We start from the raw sequence: 23,815 nt of genomic DNA on the forward strand, positions 1-23,815 counted from the left end.
AAGGATGTGGAAGCTGCTGGGTTGGAACCTCTAAGATTGTGGCCTCCCCATCAGACTCCGCATCAAACTGCTCAAGTAACTGAGTACCAATGTTCTTAGTAGGCTGTTTTTGCTGCACATCTTTCTTTGCATTGCTAGCTTCACTCAGACCTAAGATAACACTTTGCACCTTTTGTTCCAGAGAGTTCATCAACTCCATAGGTGTTTTGGAGCTAGAGGGAGCTTTGTGGGAGTTCTGAGGCTGACCACATGCAGTTTGGTTCTTGTTCTTGTCAGTCTCCATAGGTTTTGGTCCCTGCATCTGCATATCTTTCTCAGGATCTCCCTCTACTAAGTCCTCATCAGATTTCTCTCTCTCTCCCTATCCCCCCCTCTCTCTCTCCCTCCCTCCCTCTCTCTCTCTCTCTCTCTCTCTCTCTTCTGTCCTGGTGTTAGCCACCTCGAAGACAGATTCTGTTTCCACCAGAAAAGAGATAAGAAATAGTTCTGTATCAATCTCAACTAGCCTTTCGGAGGGAATTTTAGACACATCTCTCACAACAACCTGAACTTTGACCTTTTCATAAAAACATCTGAAGATCTCATGCCAGTCAACATTAACCAGGATGCCCAAAATATATGCAATTTGTGAGATTACTTTCCATGTGAGTTTATTGACAGGGATCCCCACCATAGACACCCACACCTCTTGAAGCTCAACATAAGCAACCTCTTCACCATCCCATTTGTCAAAAGACACAATAACCCCTTTTTCTAAGATTGATGGAGGGGAGCTCAACTAAATCCTTTACTTTTTTATCCGGTGGAAACCTGACCAGGAAGCATTTTTTCAGTCAGCTGTCTCACTTGCCATGGCCAGTTAGTCTTCCCGATTTCAGAGAAGTTTCGCTTCAGTTCTCGAGTAGAGATAGAACATTCCTCAATCACAGCAACACACACACTAGACAGGTTAAGCCACTTAACAGCATCCTTGTGTCCAGACTCAATGTGGAAGAAGCCCAGTCCAGCATTGGCATTGCCATAGTATTGGGCAACAACTTGAGGTTTGTACCATTCCACACAATTGTCCATGTGATGCCCAGACTTGTGACAAATGAAACGATTTTTGGGCAATGGACAAGTCCCAACAAAGTGAGCCGGCTCTCCACAGTTGTAACACATCACATCCTTCCTCTTTTTTTTTTATCATAATTGATGACAGCCCCCTCTTTCCTATTTTGACCACTGCCTGCTTCATCAACACTTCTTGACTTCCCCTGTTGCTCCTTCTGAGAATCGAAGCTCTTGTTCTTCATTTTCTGTTGAGGGTTTGGGGAATTCCGGCGGCAGGTGCTTGATTGCCCTTCCCCATACCCTTGAAAATGAGACCCACCTTGGAACTGACCGGGAGAAGGACCATATTGCAGTTGTCGTTGTTGCTGCAGCAGCATAACAGGCATAGCAGAAAGGAAATATTGAGGCTCCTTTTTTTGTTGTTCCTAATTATTTTGAAGAAAGGAAAGTACACTATGGAGACAAGCAATTGCCCAAAAGATAACATGTGAAAAGAAAGGGAAAAATCTAGTAGTACCCGATTTGTTGGGATCATTATCAGAAAAAGACATTCCCCATTCCCATGAATGATGGATCCCATCCGGCCGTGCCTAGAAGACTCTCTTGCCTCTTGGCATCTCCCATCCCCATCGTTGGTGTTGGTTCCAGAGAGAAGTTGGAGACAATGGACGCATAGGGCCGAGGAGCAGAGCAGAGACGACAGCACGCCAGTCGCCTCACTTCCCCGCAACCCCCCAAGCCATTCCCTCGAGCCCGTCCGCGGTTGACTGACCCGCTCCCGCTCCCGCTGCCGCCCGGGCCCCGCCCCGCCCCTCCCGCCCCCACCCGCCAGCCACCGCGGCCGGGGCCACCCGCCGCCGCCGCCGTCGCCGCGGCAGCATCCGGCCGCCTGCCCCCTTCCGGCCCCGGCGGGGGAGTGGTCCGGTCCGGTGCGAGAGCGACCCGGGCGGGTCGGACTCGAGTTGGAGTCCGGGTCGGACCCGCGCGGATGGTCGGTGGCGGCGGGGGTGCTGGCTGGGCGCGCAACCCTAACCGAGCGCTGCTCCTGGTGGCGGCCGGGCGCTATATTAGATGCCGGGGGGCGGGATCGGCGGGGGCGGCCCAGGCTTCGACTTCGACTTCGACTTCCCGGCGGTGATCCAGGCGGCGCTCGTCGGCTTCGTGCTCCTCGCCGCCGCGGCCGCCGCGCTCCGCCGCGCCGCCTCGCGCTACTTCCTCGTCGACGCCGCGGGCTTCGCCGCCGCCTACGAGGACCACCACCACCACATCGCGCCCGCCTACGCGATGCCGCCCCAGGGGGATCAGCAGCCGCCCCCCTCCTCGCCGCTGGGGCAGGGGGGGCAGCTGCAGGCCGCCGCGCCCGAGCTCGGGCCCTGCGCCCAGTGCGGCGCCGCCGGCACCAAGAAGTGCTCCGGCTGCAAGCGCATGCGATACTGGTGCGCCCCCTCTCCCCACGTCCCTCCCCCTCCCTGTTTCTTGGTATGGCCTAGCTGTGCGCGTGATCTTGATTCATGCATTCTCGCCGAGCTCGTCTCCCCCTTTCTGCGATTCGGTGGTCGATGCGTGCAATTGTGCGGGGATCCTTCACGGTTCTTGGCCGTACCCCTGCTGTGGTCCATGGCTGTGAATTGTGATTTTGCTGTAGTTTCTTGGATGCATTGGGCAATTTGGTCCTACCCCTGCTGTCCATGATTGTGAAATTGTGATTTTGCTGTCGTTTCTTGGAGGCTTGGGTAATTTGGTGTTTAGGACCGGTGATTATAGTGGTTCTTGAGGATCCAGAACATGCATAGTTGATGGAAACCCCTGTTCTTGGGAGATTATTGAGTGATGATCCTGCAGTTGGTGCATGCAATTATGCAGGGATCTTTCACGATTCTTGGCTTTACCCCAGTTGTCCATGATGACTGAGTTGTGATTTTGCTCTTGTTTCTTTGATGCTTGGGTAATTTAGTCTTCAGGATCAGTGATTTTAGTGGTTCTTGAGGATCCAAGACATACGTACAACATTGAAATCTTGTTCCTTGTGCGATTTGGTTGTGTACGTCCTAGCCTGCTAGGGCCTGCATAGCAGGGCATAGATATTAGTTTGTTTCCTCAGATGCATGTGAAAACGGTGCAGTCTTTGATAGTCGGAGGCTATGTATTTGAACTTGGTCATTGCCCAATATTGATTTCATTGCGTCCAAATCCAAACAGCATCGGAAGTTTGCTCCGAGGCGTATTTGGGGAACAACCAGGCAACATATAGAGTTGAAAATAGTGCTTAACAGAAGTGTATATCTTCAAGAACTATCCCCCCTTTTGTATTTTTCTTATCCTATACCTTTTCTTCTAAAAGAAAGCAAAGATGTTATTCTCTATTCTGCGTTTTATCATGAGTAATCGGTTGATTTGGTTAGTGTTTGGACAGGACAATCGGAATTTAAGTATTTAATGTCACTAAGGCTCTCATACTTTGTGCGGTTTTGGATTGTTTCAAGTGACTGCCTATCTATTATCATGTAATATATGGCGTACTGATGAATTTCTCTTATCTAGATGGTGATCGTTTCCACACGTCAAACAGAGAAGTTTTTTTTTATAAAAGGTTTTTGCCTGGTTTGGTTGTAACAAAAATGGAGTTCATCTTGTGTATTTTGGTTTATTTTGTAATGTTTGGTAATTTTGGCCCATAGCAAAGTTATACATTTTCATCTTTCAATGCGCTGTTATACCCTTGGTGTTGCTTGTTATGATACATCAATTGAATAGACTCATGAACAACAGATCATTTGCCTGAAGGTTGTCCCAACTCACATCCTTGGAGTTTCTATACACTGTTTTGTTGTCTAACTAGCCTCCAGTCATCAATATCACATAGTTTTACACTAGTGTATCATGCTGCTATATTTCTCCTGAGCATATATGTCTTACATTTATGCTCTTATTTAGTTCTGGAGAATGTCAGTCAAAGCATTGGCAATCTGATCACAAATTCAAGTGCAAACAAATGAAATTATTGGATCCTATTGACAAGTTACCCTGTGGAGTTGAGGCCAACAGTAAGAAGTCACCTGCCTCTGGCCATCGTGGTATCTCATTAGTGCCTGGCCATCGAAAATTAAACAAGGTGTGCAATTATACTCTTGACCTAGAAATTCTTTGCACTTGGATGAAGAAACAGATTTTCAACTCATGTTCCATTCACAGGTCATCTATCCTTATGATGATTTTTTAAAGCTGTACAATTGGAAGTGCAATGATTCGAAATACAGCGATTTTTTAACTTGTGGGCTTGTGAACTGTGGCAACAGGTATGTTGGAATAATATACTATCTTTGCCCCACCTTTTGCTTGACAAACACTTGCTTAGAATATCTAATAGTTCTTGTTCCTTTTGTGCAGTTGCTTTGCCAATGTGGTTTTACAATGTCTGTCATACACAAGGCCACTTGTGGCCTATCTATTAGGAAAGGACCATTATAGGCAATGTAAGTGATGGTTTACGATGGTCATGTAATATGTAGTAACATCTAGCTTTATCTTAACAGTTCTACGCAACTCAACATTTTCAGGTGCTATAAGACATGAAGATTGGTGTTTCTTATGTGAGCTGCAATCTCATATTCAAAGAGCGTTTGATAGTGTACACCCATTTGCTCCCACGAACATTCTTTCTCATTTACCAAATATTGGTGGCAACCTTGGCTTTGGTAGGCAGGAAGATGCTCATGAATTTATGAGGTGAATTACTTTATGTGCTTGTATGTGGGTTTGCTATCTCTCTCTTGTATTGTCTTGAATGCTATGTGCTGCGTGTTCTATTTATAGGTTTGCAATAGATAAGATGCAATCAGCTTGCCTTGACGAATTTGGAGGTGAGAAGGTCGTAGATCATAGCACCCAGGAGACAACTGTTATTCAGCACATATTTGGCGGTCGTCTGCAATCTCAGGTCCCATTTGTTTCCACATTTAGTTTAATATTTTAATTTATAATCAATGAGTCTGCCTTTCTGATTGCTCTGTTTTTAATCAGCTTTAAATTCTGAAGGGATATGTCTTTCAGTATGCATCTGTTGCATTCATCAAATGCCTAACATTTAAATGGGATGTATGTGCAGGTTCAGTGTACTGCATGTGGTATGGTCTCAAATCGCTATGAGAATATGATGGACTTGACAGTTGAAATTCATGGTGATGCTGAATCCTTGGAAAAATGCTTGGATCAGTTCACTGCTATAGAGTGGCTTGATGGGGACAATAAGTACAAATGTGATGGGTAAGTCCTATTTACAGCATCTGCACACTTATGTTATGTAGCAACAAATGTTACAGGTTCATATTTTTTTATATATATGATTTAGTTTGGGCATATATATGCTGAGACCGGCTTGTTCTTATTAACTATTAAGGATTTGTACATAATGATGTTCACTTGGTCTGTTGATGTCTTCCGAAAATACATGATGAGACATTACTTTCAATAATGCTATAAATAGCCAGGAATTTAGCCTGATTATGTCTTGTGAAATTCTGTGAGTTGGTGATTATATTCTTAGTATATACTTTTTGAATTTAAATAAGAGTTGATTTAAAGCTGGAGTAATTTGATTATGTTAATTACCTGGAGCCATCCATCCTCAGTCTTGGTCTACTACATATTTTTGGCAAGCACAAGTGATGCATTTGTTGTTCAGACCCTTCTCTCTTTTGCTGACGTTTATCTATTTTCAGACATTGTAGACTTCAGATTTAAGTATTGAACATCTTACAGTTCAGCAAGCTCCAAACATACTTTACAGACATTGTAGACTTCAGATTCACAATCTGAATCAAATGCCATCTTTTTCTAAAATATTGTCTACTTTTGTGCAGATGTAATGACTATGTTAAAGCACGGAAACATCTCACAGTTCATCAAGCTCCAAATATACTCACTATTACTCTCAAAAGATTCCAGGTTAGGACATCAGCCTGTTAGAACTATATCATGCTGTTGTATTATGAAAGTGGCACCTAATATGCTTTTCTGTGGTTATCAGAGTGGTAGATTTGGAAAACTGAACAAGAAAGTCACATTCCCTACGAAGTTAGATTTAACTCCATACATGAGCACCACTGATGGAACTGACCAGTATGATCTATATGCTGTCGTTGTTCATCTGGATATGCTGAATGCTTCGTTTTTTGGGCATTATATATGCTACATAAAACATTATCGAGGACGTTGGCTTAAATTGGATGACTGCAAGGTACATGTTCACTCTATATTATAACCATACAGATATATGTGATTCGTAATTCCAGTTGATCCATTTTCTTGCTTTGATTTGTAGGGGATGGCTGTTGACGAGGAGGAAGTACATGCTCAAGGTGCCTATATGCTTCTATATAGCAGGTAATTATCATGTATGTCCTCGTCTAGGGAATCAATTTCTACTGAAAGGGGAAATGTCACATATATACATCTTACCTGAATCCAGGTCCTTTTCTATTGCTACTTGATGTAAGCTTGAGTTGATTATATCTACTTCCTTGCTGATCTTTGCATATTTTATACTCTAGAATTGTGTGGTCATCTTCATTTCCAACAACATACACTATTATGCAAAAGAAAGACCTTTCATATAATATGTGCCTCCATATTGTTCTGTTGTTGTATAATATGTGGCTTCACCATTTTAGGATAACAGCTGCCAGATGGAACTTTCCTGACCACCGAATTTTCTTTCTTTATCATACTTTCATTATTTTGTCTCGTGCAAAAATTATTTCTCTGTTTATTCCACAATTTATTTTTCATAAATTTAACTAGTACAGTATCATTTTGTCTGTGACTGTTCTAACTAGTTTTATTTCATAAAATTTCGTAATTTTTTTAATACATTAAAATGTTCCGGATTTGTCTTATTTCCTTATTTTGTTTTGTTCACATTTTTTTGTGGTATTTCTCCATTTAATCCATTTTTGTCACGAATATAACTAGTATTACCTGTCTGAGACTATGCTAAAATGCTCTGGACATGTGGGCTTACAAACTTGCCTTTTCCCTTTACGACTCTGCAGGAGAACAGCTCGTCCTGTACCACTTCTTCCAGTCAAAGAACCAATAAAACATGAGAAACAGTGCAAAGTGCCTCCTTTAAATGGACAAAATCATTTGATACCTGAGGATGTGTCATTAAAATGTGAATCATTGTCAAAGCCTTCAGAGGATCTACGAGAAGATTCTGAATCCAGCAATGACTCTCTGCATAGAATGGATACCGTCGACCAGGTATCAGACCTGGATTTGCATATGAACATTGAGAGAGACAAATTCGTTACCAATGAAAGTATACATCAGCCAATTTCATCGGCATTACATGTCCTTGAAGAAGATACTAGAGACTCAGGTTCTCTGTTAGAAGGCAACAATACCATGAGAGCTGACCAATTTGGCAATTCTGCATGTGAATCCTCTTCAGTTAATTCCTCTGAAGAGGAATGCAAGGAACCTGCCCCAGGTATTGATTCAGTTGACTACATGGATATTGATATGGAAGCTGGAACAGAAGTTGAAACACAGAATGCGCAACAACAACCTATCTTAGGTGATTCAGTTGGAGTGATAGGCAACAAAACATCAGTCCCAACCTTTGAGAATTGTATTGCAGGAAAACCAAAACCACTCTTTTCTATTGGTTTCCTTGACAAACCCTCAAGAAAGAAGTCCGACTCTAGGGAAGAGTGTCAAAATGGTGGCAGCATGGCAGTTTCCTCCCAAAAAATAGATGGTCATTGTAATGAACATCTCAGCAGGCCAGAGCAAGGACTTATTGCCAACTCCCTTGGCGGCAGCCCATCCTCAGCAAATGGAAGTGTACATTGCAATGGGGACGTGTTTGTGACTCCTAGCAACGGAGTTCTTGTCAATGGTGATACACAATCCGACAATTATTCCTTGGATGCAGCAAAGAGAGATGTACCTTCTGTTAGGGGATTTAATCCAAGGCCTTACAGATCACCATCAAGCAGCAACCCAAATCGGAATAATACAAGCAAAGGGGAAATGTCATTCTTCCCACGTGGTTTCCTTGCAAAGCCTCGTTCTGGAGAGAAAGCAGTCAAAGTTGATGATGGGTTGCCATTTAGTAATGGAAATGGCAAACCATCATCATCATCCTCTGTGAATGGCAACGGCATATCAAATACCAATTCTTCACCTCGAAGCACCACAGGTGGCATGGGCATGTCTCCTGGATTCCTTGCGAAGCGTTCCAGGGAGTCTGCAGCTGCAAGCTTTATGGGTGATCTGCAGAGCAGTAACACTTCCAGGGAGCAAGAACATGTTGGTGCTGCAGCACAACTACCTGACAAGATACAAGAAAGGCGGAGTTCCTATTGCACCACAAATGGCATTGATGCCCAACACGGAGCAGCTTCCGTTCATGATGTGAGTGGTCACAGTGATGAAAACGGGCACGCATTCGTGGGCACCAAGAAGGGCATCCATGGTGAAAAAAATGGTAGCAATGGAACCCTTGATATGCATGACAGCAGTTGCCAAATGGATGAAAACGGACATGGAGTTCTGGATATCAAAGATGTCGTCTTCAGAGAACAAAATGTCAGCAATGGAACTCTCGATACGCATGGCATGGGGTCCGAAGATGCTGACCACGTTGTCAAGTCACCCGCCGCTCCTGCCCATGACGGTCTGCGACGAAGATTAACCACCTCAAAATATTTTGATGAGAGTAGCATGGACGAGCAATGAAAGCTGAAGGTAGATAACCCGAAGAGGAGCCATGGGCAAGGAAGTGGTAGAAGTGGCTGATTGGATAGGTTACCTGCCATTGCAAAAATTGGATGATACAGTAGTAGTTTTGCCTCCCCTCCACCATTTTTGGTGTCCCTCGTGGCTCCCACTTGTCAGAGGGGTGGAGGGGTGTCTCTGGGCCTCCACACAATTTGCAGAGGCTCAGATGCTCCCCTGGTGCCATGTTTCTCTCCCTTGTTGCCATTATTGCTAGGTACATAGCAGAGTCTAGGCTTACCTTCTTTTCGTTTACCTTGTTAGCTTGAATAAACACAAGTGCTGACTTGCTTTGTCATGGAAGCTTAATCAATCAATTGTAGAGGAAATGATCTGATTGTGTTGTTCACTTTAGTTTCTTCATTTTCTGTCGACTGCCGGTGCATGTTATATTTCTCTTGCACTGCGGTGAACTTTTGCTGGTTGACGAAGTGTTTGTTGCTGTTTTATCTTTGAAAAAATTGCTTGCATCATGTAACAGAAGTAGCAAGGATGCTTAGTTGGGGAATAGGATTTCGACGATTCTGCCTCACTCTTATTAGTTATCATGGTCAGTTGTGTTGATTTAGAAGTAATTTGGGGAACAACTGTTTAATGCAAATTTCTTTGTGTTGAATATGCAACAGTAGGCTTATTTAACATGAAAGTGTCTTTATTTAGTTTTGTGTAGAAGTTGAAAGTTTTATGTAGGTTCTTCTCTCTTATAGGAGATACAAAAGCAGAGTCAGGACGCCGCCTCTTTTGACTCCTTGACTCCTTTATTTAAACGAGATATGTATACTTTTATGAATTTGTTCCGCCTAACTCAGAAATCACACACATAAATATACAAAATCGCATGATGGTCGGAGCAAAGCCATGGATACGCCACCCACACCAAATCAACAAGTTCCCTCGCCTTGGCTTGGTTAGGGCAACTCCGACGCCGTGCATCGGTTTGTAATCGTTCGGACAACACATCCAACACCGTGTATCGAGCGTCCGTGGACCAGACGTCCTAAGTCACACAATCCGGAAGCAAAGCTAGGGGAGGTTTGCGGGCGTCCGGACAACCGCCACATAGGCATTTGACGTCCCGGACCCAGCCAAAACCGAGGAGCCTGCACATTTGGACATTTCCACGGCATTTCCGGACGAAAGCCTGCCCTATCCCACCCTCTCCGCCCCCTAGTTCCCACCCGTTTCAACGTCCACCGCCACGATGGAGCCAATCGAGACGGTCGCCGTCACGCCCAAGCAGGAGCACCCGTTGGTGGTGGCCGCCCACATGCCAACATGGTGACACGCAACACCAGTTGCCGCAAATAGAAGAAAAGGAAGGGCAACACAGCAAGCCGGTCAACACTTGAGAGTATGGGCTGGGCTGAGGAAATAGCAGACAACCCCGCTTCGTGGCTTAAGCCCAGGATGGTGGTGGTGTGATGTACCTTGAAATACCTCACCTTGGCGGTTGGCGCCCAATGTGACCGCCTCAACCAACAAGTTTTTCCTCTCCTCGCCGGCCGGAGCCTAACAAACCAGGAACCTCTCCCTTGCCCTCTCTCCACGGCGCAACGCCCACTCCAAAGTGGCATAGGGCCGATGATCCCACCTTGTGCCGAAAGTACGGGACTACCATGGTGTCAGGCACCTAGAAATACCCTGCCTTGGCGCTCAAACCACTTGTGGTCATCTAGGAAGTCGCAAAGATGACCAAAAACACAAAACCAATGAAACATGAGAAGTAAACACGACGGCAATCTCGACACCACCAGTGATGTTATCAACCATCCCCCTGACAGCCAATCGTACCAAAACACGAATATCTCCTTGGCGTCACACATGCTTCCTAGTGTCAACAAGGGATAATTCCACATCACACAGTCTTACAAACATAAATCCACATCGAAGCAGGACATGGGAGATAAGGGGATATCAAGAAGCACATCACAACACAATGCAGCGAGCCGAGAACAAGATCCCGCAAAAATAAGGCACAAGAACAACAAGAGTAAGGATTTGCAAAAAAAAACATGACATGGGCTGGGCCGAGCGAAAGGCCGGCAAGCCCACATTGTGCCCAAAGCCCGGGACTGCCATGGCGTGAGGCACCTTGAAATACCACGGCTTGGCGCCCAACGTAACCGCCTCAACCAACAGCTTTCTCTCGCCTCTCCTCGCCGGCAGGAGTCCGTCGCCCTCCTCCATCGCGTAGCGCTCACCTCCAAGCGTCACAGCGCCGGCGACCGATGGACCAGTTCCACGACGGGCAGCACGTGCGGCTGCGGAACCGTCGGCGCGGCCGGTACGTCCGCGCCGCCGCCGACGGGGTGAGAGTCACCCTCAGCCGGCGCCGCGCGTCGCTGAACGTCGCGTGGACGGTGCACGTCTACCACAGCGCCGACGGCGACGGCCCGTACCTGCTCCTCCACAGCGCCGCCTACGGCCGCTACCTCGCCGCCACGGACATGCCGCTGCCGGGCGGGCACGGCCGCTTCCGCGTCGAGCAGCGCAGATACGACCAGCCGGAGCTGAGGCCCATCATGTGGCAGGCCATCGGGGCCGGCGGCGGGGGCAGGGTCATGCTCCGCAACGTCGGTGGCCTCCACCTCAGCGTCCGCGTCCGCGGCAGCCGCACCATGTTCTACTGGGCCGTGGAGCCCATCCCCGCCAGAGAGGCCGCGCCTCGCCTTCCACCGCCGCTTTCGGTGAGATAAGTCTCGAATTGCTTCTTGCCGCCATTGTTGCCAACTCTGTTTCTCGAGATTCAGGTTCCTGATAGCATCCGTGCTTTCGATCAGAAAGAAAATTCAGAGTCGAAATTCAGATTGCTTCTTTGATCTGATTTGATCTCCTCCTCAACATAACAATCCATGGTTCTTTGGCAGTTCGGGCAGGAGGAGCCAAGGGCGGAGCGGCGGATCCGGGTCGTGCAAGCCACCGCCGAGGGGCTCTACGCCGACGAAGGCTGGTCCTATTTCCAGTTCTTTGGGAGGTGCGTGAACCACCTGAGGAACGCTCTGGCCAGGCACCTCAACCTGCCGCGGAGCCCCGCCTTCGTCATGTGTGTGCGAGCGGGCCGCCACGGGAGGCTCACCCCACTCGTCGTCGACCTGCCCCACGGCGGCTCCGGCGAGACCCTCGAGGTCGTCGTCATGCTGTCCGGGACCCCTGGTGAGAGGCTATCTCCCATGTCTTACTGAATTTGTTATGCACAATGTGCAGATCTGATCGTAAAAGATGGTCTGAACTCTGAACTCTGAAGCTAGTAGAAAGAAACTACTGTTTCCACATTTCTTTTCTTGATCCAGATAATTCAGCTAGTAGAAAGGAACATTTTGCCACTAGTAGAAATTATGGAGCCTAGAGAGCCAAAACAAAGTTCATTCATCTCATTTCATCTTTACAAAATTCAGGCTGTATACTACAATGGACAGTGCATAAAAGCATAGTTCCTTGCACATTTATATTGTTTTGGGTTCTGCCTTCTTGACGCCGTCATTATACTGTTATTGATCATTGGTCTGCCACTTAACTTCCACATTATTTCTGCTGATTCAGCCTGTGATGCGCTGCGGCACCCGGACATCGACGCAGAGTAGAGAAAGATCAGAGCTGGAGTATAGAGAGCTCACTTCTTCACAAGTTTCGCCACCTCCGATATGATGACAGCAGAAATTGTGCCTATAGATAGATAGATAGAATAGATATAGATTGAGAAAATTCAGCAGCTCTAGTGTTTAGCTGAACTTGGTCCGTTCCTGACAGGACAGGGAGAGGGGGAAGCCCTGTCTGTTTTGGCCTCGCTGCTCTATGATTCAGAACTGCCGACGAAGGCATTGTTGCGTCCCCATGGCTGAACAATGTTTGTTGTGATGCTTGTCGTAGTAGTTGCTACATTGTCGCTCTTCTGATATTCATTTCTGTGATGTGATTGCCACCGTTTCTTTTCACTGTAGGGGGTTCCTGTAATGAGTAATAAGTTGATGATCCTGCAAAAAAATTAATTAGATCATGCATTTCGCGTAACTGAAAATGCTGTGATTTTTGCAATGAGTTGATGGTCCTGCATCCCTTTTAGAATATGCATTTCGTGTATAACTGAATAATGTACCGGGTTCTTCCTGTGAGCAGTAATGGGATTTTTAACGCATGAAATAAAAATCAGATTTTATCCAGGAGCTCTACATGACAACTAGTTTCTCCACATCACACTGTTTTCAGGTTCAAGTTCTGCAAGTTTTTTCTGGGCAATTTTTCTTTTGGTTTTTTCAAGCACGGTTTTCGCTTGGTTTTCTCTTTCTTTTTCCTTTTTATTTTTATTTTTCATGAAATTTCTTTTGAATTTGTGAACTTTTTAAAAGTTTGTGAAACATTTTTTTCAAATCTGCAATTGTTTTCCAAATTCGAGAACATAATTCAAACTCGTGAAATTTTGTCAAATTCATGAAATTTTGAAAATTTTAACTCATGAACAATTTTTAATTCATAATATTTTCCAATCCATGAACCATTTTCAAATTCACGATCTTGTAAATTTTTTAACCCGTAACAATTTTTTAAGTCGTGAACTTTTTCCAAATTTGTGAACTTTTTAAAATTTAATTCGTGAACACTTTTCAAATTCAAGAATTGTTTTTTAAACTTGTGAACTTTTTTGAAATTTCATGAACTTGTTTCAAAGCTAGTGGGCGAAGCAAGCACGCGTGCGAAGCTGGCGAGTAGGCGAGCAAGCTGGCGCAATAATAGGCCATGGCCTAGCAAGCGAACGCCAATTCCTAACTGGCGCTTAAAGCGCTGACTACGAGCTCCACAAATAGACCGCGCCACACACATGAATTTGTTCGAAATTTCAAAAAATGTTCGCCTCTTCAAATTTTGTTCAAAAAATTACAAATAGTTGTATTTCAAAAAATTGTAGAGAAATTTCAGAAAAAAAATATGTGTTTCAAAATTGCTCAGATATCAAAACAAATACATTTTTTAAAAGAGCAAACAAAATTTTCAACATGAACAGTATTTAAGTTCTTTGACATTTTCTGGAAAATACTAAAAAAATTGAAATTTTAAAAAAATCTTAGAAAAATATGAACAAAAGTTTGAAACCAATTGTTTTTTTTAGAATTTCCTCAAACATTTTTGTATTTGTGTAGAGAGAGAGAGAGAGGGGGAGAGAGAGAGAGAGAGAGTGAGCAACGGGCGCTGTAGAGGATAAGGGTAGCACAGCAGTAGCGCGGGGAAGGATCCGCGCCACTACTAAGCCCATCACTTATAGCACGGGGTCCAAGTCAACCCTACTGCTAGTCGGAGCCCACAAGCTGGCCCCGTGTATAAGTAGTAGTAGCACGTGGTCCATGTCCCGTGCTATTGCTATGAGGTTAGAAGCAGCGTGAGTTGTGCAGCCAATGCTGCTACTGTTGCCTGCTTCGGGGGGGTGATGTAGGGGATGTTTAGCAGTAGCGTCGGGTTGCCCAGCCCGCGTTGCTACTGAGATGTACCTGTAGCATTGCTTCCAGTCCCGCGCTGCTACTGAGATGTACCTGTAGCGCTGCTTTTAGTCCCGCACTACTGCTAATTAATACTGGCGCCGGCTTCAGACCCTGCGCTACCGCTAAGTATCTATTTATAAGGTATTGTCTAGTAGCGTGAGCGACATTGAAAGAGGGACTAATAGCACTTATGGTTGTATCATTAGCTAGCTAGTTTAGTTAATTGTAAGTTTATTTTTGAAGGTCGAGCATCAAACACTAATGCACATAGATTAGCTATGTTTTCAAACACTCTTTATTAATGACGACATCTATGGTTTATTCACCACATGATTATGTTGTTATACCAATTCATGTGGACTATAGCTATACCTCTAAAAAAACTACAATAAGATCGGGAGGCGAATTTGCCATTGGAGGGTCTGTGTAGAATTGGTTAGCGCAACTTTCTATCGTCGGGTCGCTGGTTCGTGAGCCGTGCGTCACTATTTTTCATCTTAATTTCTGATATTGACAGACGGGCCCACTAGTCATTGAGACATGTAGTATTCAAGTAATCCTATTTTCACTGCTATAAGTGGGCCCCATGCCATGTCAGTGCCATGTCAGCCATATACCGTGCGATGTCGACATCTACAAATGGGATTATCACCGTATTTGCAGGTTTGTGCCAAGTTTTAGAATCAGTTCGGCATATTTTTGTTGGGGAATGTAGCATAAATTCAAAATTTTCCTACGTGTCACCAAGATCTATCTATGGAGTCATCTAGCAATGAGGGAGGAGTGGATCTACATACCCTTGTAGATCGCGCGCGGAAGCGTTCAAGAGAACGGGGTTGATGGAGTCGTACTCGTCGTGATCCAAATCACCGAAGATCCTAGCGCCGAACGGACGGCACCTCCGCGTTCAACACACGTACGGAGCAGCGACGTCTCCTCCTTCTTGATCCAGCAAGGGGGAGGAGAGGTTGATGGAGATCCAGCAGCACGACGACGTGGTGGTGGAAGTAGCGGGATTCCAACAGGGCTTCGCCAAGCGCTGTGGGAGGAGGGAGGTGTGTCATGGGAGGGAGAGGGAGGCGCCAGGGCTTAGGTATGGTTGCCCTCCCTTTCCCCCACTATATATAGGGCCAAGGGAGAGGGGGGGGGCGCAGCCTTGGCCCTTCCTCCAAGGAAGGGTGCGGCCAGGGGAGGAGTCCCTCCTCCCCAAGGCACCTCGGAGGTGCCTTCCCCCTTTAGGACTCTTCCTCTCCCTCATCTCTTGGCGCATGGGCCTCTAGGGGCTGGTGCCCTTGGCCCATATAGGCCAAGGCGCACCCCCTACAGCCATGTGGTCCCCCGGGGCAGATGGCCCCATCCGGTGGACCCCCGGGACCCTTCCGGTGGTCCCGGTACAATACCGGTGACCCCGAAACTTGTCCCGATGGCCGAAATAGCACTTCCTATATATAATTCTTTACCTCCGGACCATTCCGGAACTCCTCGTGACGTCCGGGATCTCATCCGGGACTCCGAAAAACTTTCGGGTTACCGCATACTAATATCTCTATAACCCTAGCGTCACCGAACCTTAAGTGTGTAGACCCTACGGGTTCGGGAGACATGCAGACATGACCGAGATGACTCTCCGGTCAATAACCAACAGCGGGATCTGGATACCCATGTTGGCTCCCACATGTTCCACGATGATCTCATCGGATGAACCACGATGTCAAGGACTTAATCAATCCCGTATACAATTTCCTTTGTCTAGCGGTACGATACTTGCCCGAGATTCGATCATCGGTATCCCGATACCTTGTTCAATCTTGTTACCGGCAAGTCTCTTTACTCGTTTCGTAACACATCATCCCGTGATCAACTCCTTGATCACATTGTGCACATTATGATGATGTCCTACCGAGTGGGCCCAGAGATACATCTCCGTTTACACGGAGTGACAAATCACAGTCTCGATTCGTGCCAACCCAACAGACACTTTCGGAGATACCTGTAGTGTACCTTTATAGCCACCCAGTTACGTTGTGATGTTTGGCACACCCAAAGCACTCCTACGGTATCCGGGAGTTGCACAATCTCATGGTCTAAGGAAATGATACTTGACATTAGAAAAGCTTTAGCATACGAACTACATGATCTTGTGCTAGGCTTAGGATTGGGTCTTTGTCCATCACATCATTCTCCTAATGATGTGATCCCGTTATCAACGACATCCAATGTCCATGGTCAGGAAACCGTAACCATCTATTGATTAACGAGCTAGTCAACTAGAGGCTTACTAGGGACATGGTGTTGTCTATGTATCCACACATGTATCTGAGTTTCCTATCAATACAATTCTAGCATGGATAATAAACGATTATCATGAACAAGAAATATAATAATAACTAATTTATTATTGCCTCTAGGGCATATTTCCAACAGTCTCCCACTTGCACTAGAGTCAATAATCCAGTTCACATCGCTATGTGACTAACACTCAAGGTCACATCCCCATGTGACTAACACCCAAAGAGTTTACTAGAGTCAATAATCTAGTTCACATCGCCATGTGATTAACACTCAAGGTCACATCCCCATGTGACTAACACCCAAAGAGTTTACTAGAGTCAATAATCTAGTTCACATTACCATGTGATTAACACTCGATGAGTTCTGGGTTTGATCATGTTATGCTTGTGAGAGATGTTATAGTCAACAGGTCTGAATCTTTCAGATCCGTATGTACTTCGCAAATTTCTTATGTCATCTTGTAGATGCAACTACTACGCTACATTTGGAGCTATTCCAAATAACTGTTCTACTATACGAATCCAGTTTACTATTCAGAATAATCTGGATTAGTGTCAAAGTTTGCATCGGCGTAACCCTTTACGACGAACTCTTTTACCACCTCCATAATCGAGAAAATTCCTTAGTCCACTAGTTACTAAGGATAACTTTGACCGCTGTCCTGTGATCCATTCTTAGATCACTCTTGTACCCCTTGACTGACTCATGGCAAGGCACATTTCAGGTGCGGTACACAGCATAGCATACTGTAGAGCCTATGTCTTAAGCATAGGGGACGACCTTCGTCCTTTCTCTCTATTCTGCCGTGGTCGAGCTTTAAGTCTTAACTTCATACCTTACAACTCAGGCAAGAACTCCTTCTTTGACTGGTCCATCTTGAACACCTTCAAGATCATGTCAAGGTATGTGCTCATTTGAAAGTACCATTAAGAATTTTGATCTATCCTTATAGATCTTGATGCTTAATGTTTAAGTAGCTTAATCCAGGCTTTCCATTGAAAAATACTTTCCAAATAACCCTATATGCTTTCCAGAAATTCTACGTCATTTCTGATCAACAATATGTCAACATATATTTATCAGAAATTCTATAGTGCTCCCACTCACCCTTTTGGAAATACAAGTTTCTCATAAACTTTGTATACACCCAAAATCTTTGATCATCTTATCAAAGCATACATTCCAACTCCGAGATGCTTACTCCAGTCCTTAGAAGGATTGCTGGAGCTTTGCATACTTATTAGCATCTTTCAGGATTAACAAAACCTTCCGGTTGTATCACATACAACCTTTCCTCAAAAATCGTCGAGGAAACAATGGTTTTTGGCATCCTATCTGCAAGATTTCACAAATAATGCATTAATTGCTAATATAATTCCAACAGACTCTTAGCATCGCTACAAGTGAGAAAGTCTCATTGCAATCAACTCCTTGAACTTGTCGGAAAACATCTTAACGACAAGTCGAGCTTTCTTAATGGTGACATTTACCATCATTGTCCGTCTTCCTTTTAAAATCCATATGTACCTAACAGCCTTACGACCATCAAGTAGTTCTCCCAAAGTCTACACTTTGTTTTCATATATGGATCCTCTCTCGGATTATATGGCCTCGAGCCATTTTGGAATCCAGGCCCACCATCGCTTCTCCATAGCTCGTAGGTTCATTGTTGTCTAGCAACATGACTTCCAAGACAGGATTACGTACCACTCTGAAGTAGTACGCATCCTTGTCATCCCACGAGGTTTGGTAGTGACTTGATCTGAAGTTTCATGATCACTATCATAAGCTTCCACTTCAATTGGTGTAGGTGCCACAGGAACAACTTCCTGTGCCCTGCCACACACTAGTTGAAGAGATGGTTCAATAACCTCATCAAGTCTCCACCATCCTCCCACTCAATTCTTTCGAGAGAAACCTTTCCTCGAGAAAGGACCCGATTCTAGAAACAATCCCTTATTGCTTTCGGATCTGAGACAGAAGGTATACCCAACTGTTTTGGGTGTCCTATGAAGATGCATTTATCCGCTTTGGGTTCGAGCTTATCAGCCTGAAATTTTTTCACATAAGCGTCGCAGCCCCAAACCTTTAAGAAATGACAGCTTAGGTTTCTCTAAACCATAGTTCATACGGTGTCATCTCATCGAAATTACGTGGTGCCCTATTTAAAGTGAATGTGGTTGTCTTTAATGCCTAACCCATAAACTATCGTGGTAATTCGATAAGAGACATCATGGTATGCATCATATCCAATAGGGTGCAGTTATGATGTTCGGACACACCATCACACTACGGTGTTCCAAGCTGTATTAGTTGTGAAACTATTTCCACAATGTCTTAATTCTGTGCCAAACTCGTAATTCAGATATTCATCTCTATGATCATATCATAGATATTTTATCCTCTTGTCACGACGATCTTTCAACTTCACCCTGAAATTACTTGAACCTTTCAATATTCAGACTCGTGATTCATCAAGTAAATATACTCAACATCTACTCAAATCATCTGTGAAGTAAGAACATAACGATATCCACTACATGCCTCAGCACTCATTGGACTGCACACATCAAAATGTATTACTTCCAACAAGTTGCTTTCTAGTTCCATTTTACTGAAAACGAGGCTTTCAGTCATCTTGCCCATGTGGTATGATTTACATGTCTCAAGTGATTCAAAATCAAGTGAGTCCAAACGGTCCATTTGCATGGAGTTTCTTCATGCATATACACCAATAGACATGGTTCGCATGTCTCAAACTTTTCAAAAACCGAGTGATTCCAAAGATCAATCAACATGGAGCTTCTTCATGCGTTTTATACCGATATGACTTACGTGGCAGTGCCACAAGTAGGTGGTACTATCATTACTATCTTATATCTTTTGGCATGAACATGTGTATCACTATGATCGAGATTCAATAAACCATTCATTTCAGGTGTAAGACCATTGAAGGTATTATTAAAATAAACAGAGTAACCATTATTCTCTTTAAATGAATAACCGTATTGCGATAGACATAATCCAATCATGTCTATACTCAACGCAAACACCAATCTCGATGGTAGAGGGAGCGTACGATATTTGATCAACCTTGGAAATACTTCCAACACATATCGTCATCTCACCTTTAGCTAGTCTCCGTTTATTCCGTAGCTTTTATTTCGAGTTACTAACACTTAGCAACCGAACCGGTATCTAATACCCTGGTGCTACTAGGAGTACTAGTAAAGTACACATTAACATAATACATCCAATATACTTCTATCGACCTTGCCAGCCTTCTTATCTACCAAGTATCTAGGGTAATTCTGCTCCAGTGGCTGTTCCCTTTATTACAGAAGCACTTAGTCTCGGGTTTGGGTTCAACCTTGGGTTTCTTCACTAGAGCAGCAGCTGAATTGCCGTTTCATGAAGTATCCCTTCGTGCCCTTGCCCTTGTTGAAACTAGTGGTTTCACCAACCATCAACAATTGATGCTCCTTCTTGATCTCTACTTTTGTGGTGTCAAACATCGCGAATATCTCAAGGATCATCATATATGTCCCTGATATATTATAGTTCATCACGAAGCTCAAGCAGCTTGGTGGTAATGACTTCGGAGAACTATCACTATTTTATTTGGAAGATCAACTCCCACTTGATTCAAGCGATTGTTGTACTCAGACAATCTGAGCACAATCTCAACAATTGAGCTTTTCTCCTTAGTTTGTAGGCTAAGAAAATCGTCGAAGGTCTTATACCTCTTGACGTGGGCACGAGCCTGAAATCCCAATTTCAGCCCTCGAAACATCTCATATGTTTCGCGACGTTTCAAAAACGTCTTCGGTGCCTCAACTCTAAACCGTTTAACTAAACTATCACGTAGTTATCAAAATGTGTATGTCAGATGTTCGCAACATCCACAGACAACGTTCGAGGTTCAGCACACTAAGCGGTGCATTAAGGACATAAGCCTTGTATGAAGCAATGAGGACAATCCTCAGTTTACGGACCTAGTCCGCATAATTGCTACTATCAACTTTCAACTAAATTTTCTCTAGGAACATAACTAAACAGTAGAACTGAAGCGCGAGCTACGGCATAATTTGCGAAGACCTTTTGACCATGTTCAGGATAATTAAGTTCATCTTGTGAACTCCCACTCAGATAGACATCCCTCTAGTCATCTAAGTGATTACATGATCCGAGTCAACTAGGCCGTGTCCGATCATCACGTGAGACGGACTAGTCATCATCGGTGAACATCTTCATGTTGATCGTATCTACCATATCACTCATGCTTGACCTTTCGGTCTCTTGTGTTCCGAGGCCATGTCTGTACATGCTAGGCTCGTCAAGTCAACCTAAGTGTTTCGCGTGTGTAAATCTGTCTTACACCCGTTGTATGTGAACGTTAGAATCTAACACCCGATCATCACGTGGTGCTTCGAAACAACGAACTGTCGCAATGGTGCACAGTTAGGGGGAACACTTTCTTGAAATTATTATGAGGGATCATCTTATTTACTACCGTCGTTCTAAGTAAACAAGATGCATAAACATGATAAACATCACATGCAATCAAATAGTGACATGATATGGCCATCATCACTTTGCTCCTCTTGATCTCCATCTTCGGGGCTCCATGATCATCATCGTCACCGGCATGACACCATGATCTCCATCATCATGATCTCCATCATCGTGTCTCCATGAAGTTGCCTCGCCAACTATTACTTCTACTACTACAGCTAACGGTTAGCAATAAAGTAAAGTAATTACATGACGTTTATGTTGACACGCAGGTCATAAATAAATTAAGACAGCTCCTATGGCTCCTGCCGGTTGTCATACTCATCGACATGCAAGTCGTGATTCCTATTACAAGAACATGATCAATCTCATACATCACATATATCATTCATCACATCCTTTTGGCCATATCACATCACATAGCATACCCTGCAAAAACAAGTTAGACGTCCTCTAATTGTTGTTTGCATGTTTTACGTGGCTGCTATGGGTTTCTAGCAAGAACGTTTCTTACCTACGCAAAAACCACAACGTGATATGCCAATTGCTATTTACCCTTCATAAGGACCCTTTTCATCGAATCCGACCCGACTAAAGTGGGAGAGACAGACACCCGCTAGCCACCTTATGCAACTAGTGCATGTCAGTCGGTGGAACCAGTCTCACGTAAGAGTACGTGTAAGGTCGGTCCGGGCCGCTTCATCCCACAATGCCACCGAATCAAGATTGGACTAGTAACGGTAAGCATATTGAACAAAATCAACGCCCACAACTATGTGTTCTACTCGTGCATAGAAACTACGCATAGACCTAGCTCTGATACCACTGTTGGGGAACGTAGCATAAATTCAAAATTTTCCTACGTGTCACCAAGATCTATCTATGGAGTCATCTAGCAACGAGGGAGGAGTGGATCTACATACCCTTGTAGATCGCGCGCGGAAGCGTTCAAGAGAACGGGGTTGATGGAGTCGTACTCGTCGTGATCCAAATCACCGATGATCCTAGCGCCGAACGGAGGGCACCTCCACGTTCAACACACATACGGAGCAGCGACGTCTCCTCCTTCTTGATCCAGCAAGGGGGAGGAGAGGTTGATGGAGATCCAGCAGCACGACGGCGTGGTGGTGGAAGTAGCGGGATTCCAACAGGGCTTCGCCAAGCGCTGTGGGAGGAGGGAGATGTGTCATGGGAGGGAGAGGGAGGCGCCAGGGCTTAGGTATGGTTGCCCTCCCTTTCCCCCACTATATATAGGGCCAAGGGAGAGGGGGGGGGCGCAGCCTTGGCCCTTCCTCCAAGGAAGGGTGCGGCCAGGGGAGGAGTCCCTCCTCCCCAAGGCACCTCGGAGGTGCCTTCCCCCTTTAGGACTCTTCCTCTCCCTCATCTCTTGGCGCATGGGCCTCTAGGGGCTGGTGCCCTTGGCCCATATAGGCCAAGGCGCACCCCCTACAGCCCATGTGGTCCCCCGGGGCAGGTGGCCCATCCGGTGGACCCCCGGGACCCTTCCGGTGGTCCCGGTACAATACCGGTGACCCCGAAACTTGTCCCGATGACCGAAATAGCACTTACTATATATAATTCTTTACCTCCGGACCATTCCGAAACTCCTCGTGACGTCCGGGATCTCATCCGGGACTCCGAACAACTTTCGGGTTACCGCATACTAATATCTCTATAACCCTAGCGTCACCGAACCTTAAGTATGTAGACCCTACGGGTTCGGGAGACATGCAGACATGACCGAGATGACTCTTCGGTCAATAACCAACAGCGGGATCTGGATACCCATGTTGGCTCCCACATGTTCCACGATGATCTCATCGGATGAACCACGATGTCAAGGACTTAATCAATCCCGTATACAATTCCCTTTGTCTAGCGGTACGATACTTGCCCGAGATTCGATCATCGGTATCCCGATACCTTGTTCAATCTCGTTACCGGCAAGTCTCTTTACTCGTTTCGTAACACATCATCCCGTGATCAACTCCTTGATCACATTGTGCACATTATGATGATGTCCTACCGAGTGGGCCCAGAGATACCTCTCCGTTTACACGGAGTGACAAATCGCAGTCTCGATTCGTGCCAACCCAACAGACACTTTCGGAGATACCTGTAGTGTACCTTTATAGCCACCCAGTTACGTTGTGACGTTTGGCACACCCAAAGCACTCCTACGGTATCCGGGAGTTGCACAATCTCATGGTCTAAGGAAATGATACTTGACATTAGAAAAGCTTTAGCATACGAATTACATGATCTTGTGCTAGGCTTAGGATTGGGTCTTTGTCCATCACATCATTCTCCTAATGATGTGATCCCGTTATCAACGACATCCAATGTCCATGGTCAGGAAACCGTAACCATCTATTGATTAACGAGCTAGTCAACTAGAGGCTTACTAGGGACATGGTGTTGTCTATGTATCCACACATGTATCTGAGTTTCCTATCAATACAATTCTAGCATGGATAATAAACAATTATCATGAACAAGAAATATAATAATAACTAATTTATTATTGCCTCTAGGGCATATTTCCAACAATTTTTTATGTTCAGACACTAAACCGAATATCCGTGGTAAATTGAAGCACCACTGATGTATTTACCTCTACCAGAACCGCTAGAGAAACCAATTTTCACGCGGTAGCACCTCGGTTCGGTAATAGGGGAGAGTGAAGGTAAGACCGTAAGAGTGCT

The 23,815-nt window shown here is 45.0% G+C and overlaps 2 protein-coding genes and 1 pseudogene across 3 annotated transcripts; 2 read left to right on the forward strand and 1 right to left on the reverse strand.

Moving 5' to 3' along the window:
* Window positions 1-397: 397 nt before the first annotated feature.
* Window positions 398-1,847, reverse strand: LOC147961635 (uncharacterized; annotated as a pseudogene). Its single transcript, XR_015609622.1, has 2 exons — window positions 1,571-1,847; window positions 398-1,418 (listed from the first exon to the last, which is right to left on the reverse strand). The product of XR_015609622.1 is annotated as an uncharacterized LOC147961635 (transcript).
* On the forward strand, window positions 1,847-9,184 carry LOC125524222 (uncharacterized). Its single transcript, XM_048689292.2, has 11 exons — window positions 1,847-2,489; window positions 3,988-4,165; window positions 4,246-4,349; window positions 4,441-4,526; window positions 4,611-4,779; window positions 4,867-4,990; window positions 5,159-5,316; window positions 5,913-5,997; window positions 6,080-6,289; window positions 6,374-6,435; window positions 7,104-9,184. The coding sequence occupies exons 1-11, from the start codon at window positions 2,125-2,127 to the stop codon at window positions 8,794-8,796; spliced, it is 3,234 nt and encodes a 1,077-aa protein (XP_048545249.2). The 5' UTR covers window positions 1,847-2,124; the 3' UTR covers window positions 8,797-9,184.
* A 1,482-nt stretch (window positions 9,185-10,666) lies between these two features.
* On the forward strand, window positions 10,667-12,607 carry LOC125519360 (uncharacterized). Its single transcript, XM_048684197.2, has 3 exons — window positions 10,667-11,522; window positions 11,703-11,988; window positions 12,376-12,607. The coding sequence occupies exons 1-3, from the start codon at window positions 11,064-11,066 to the stop codon at window positions 12,414-12,416; spliced, it is 786 nt and encodes a 261-aa protein (XP_048540154.1). The 5' UTR covers window positions 10,667-11,063; the 3' UTR covers window positions 12,417-12,607.
* Window positions 12,608-23,815: the final 11,208 nt, after the last annotated feature.

The sequence above is a fragment of the Triticum urartu genome, chromosome 7A (assembly GCF_056163025.1).
Source record: "Triticum urartu cultivar PI428250 chromosome 7A, HENAU_Tu73, whole genome shotgun sequence".
In the NCBI taxonomy this organism is placed as follows: Eukaryota; Viridiplantae; Streptophyta; class Magnoliopsida; order Poales; family Poaceae; genus Triticum; species Triticum urartu.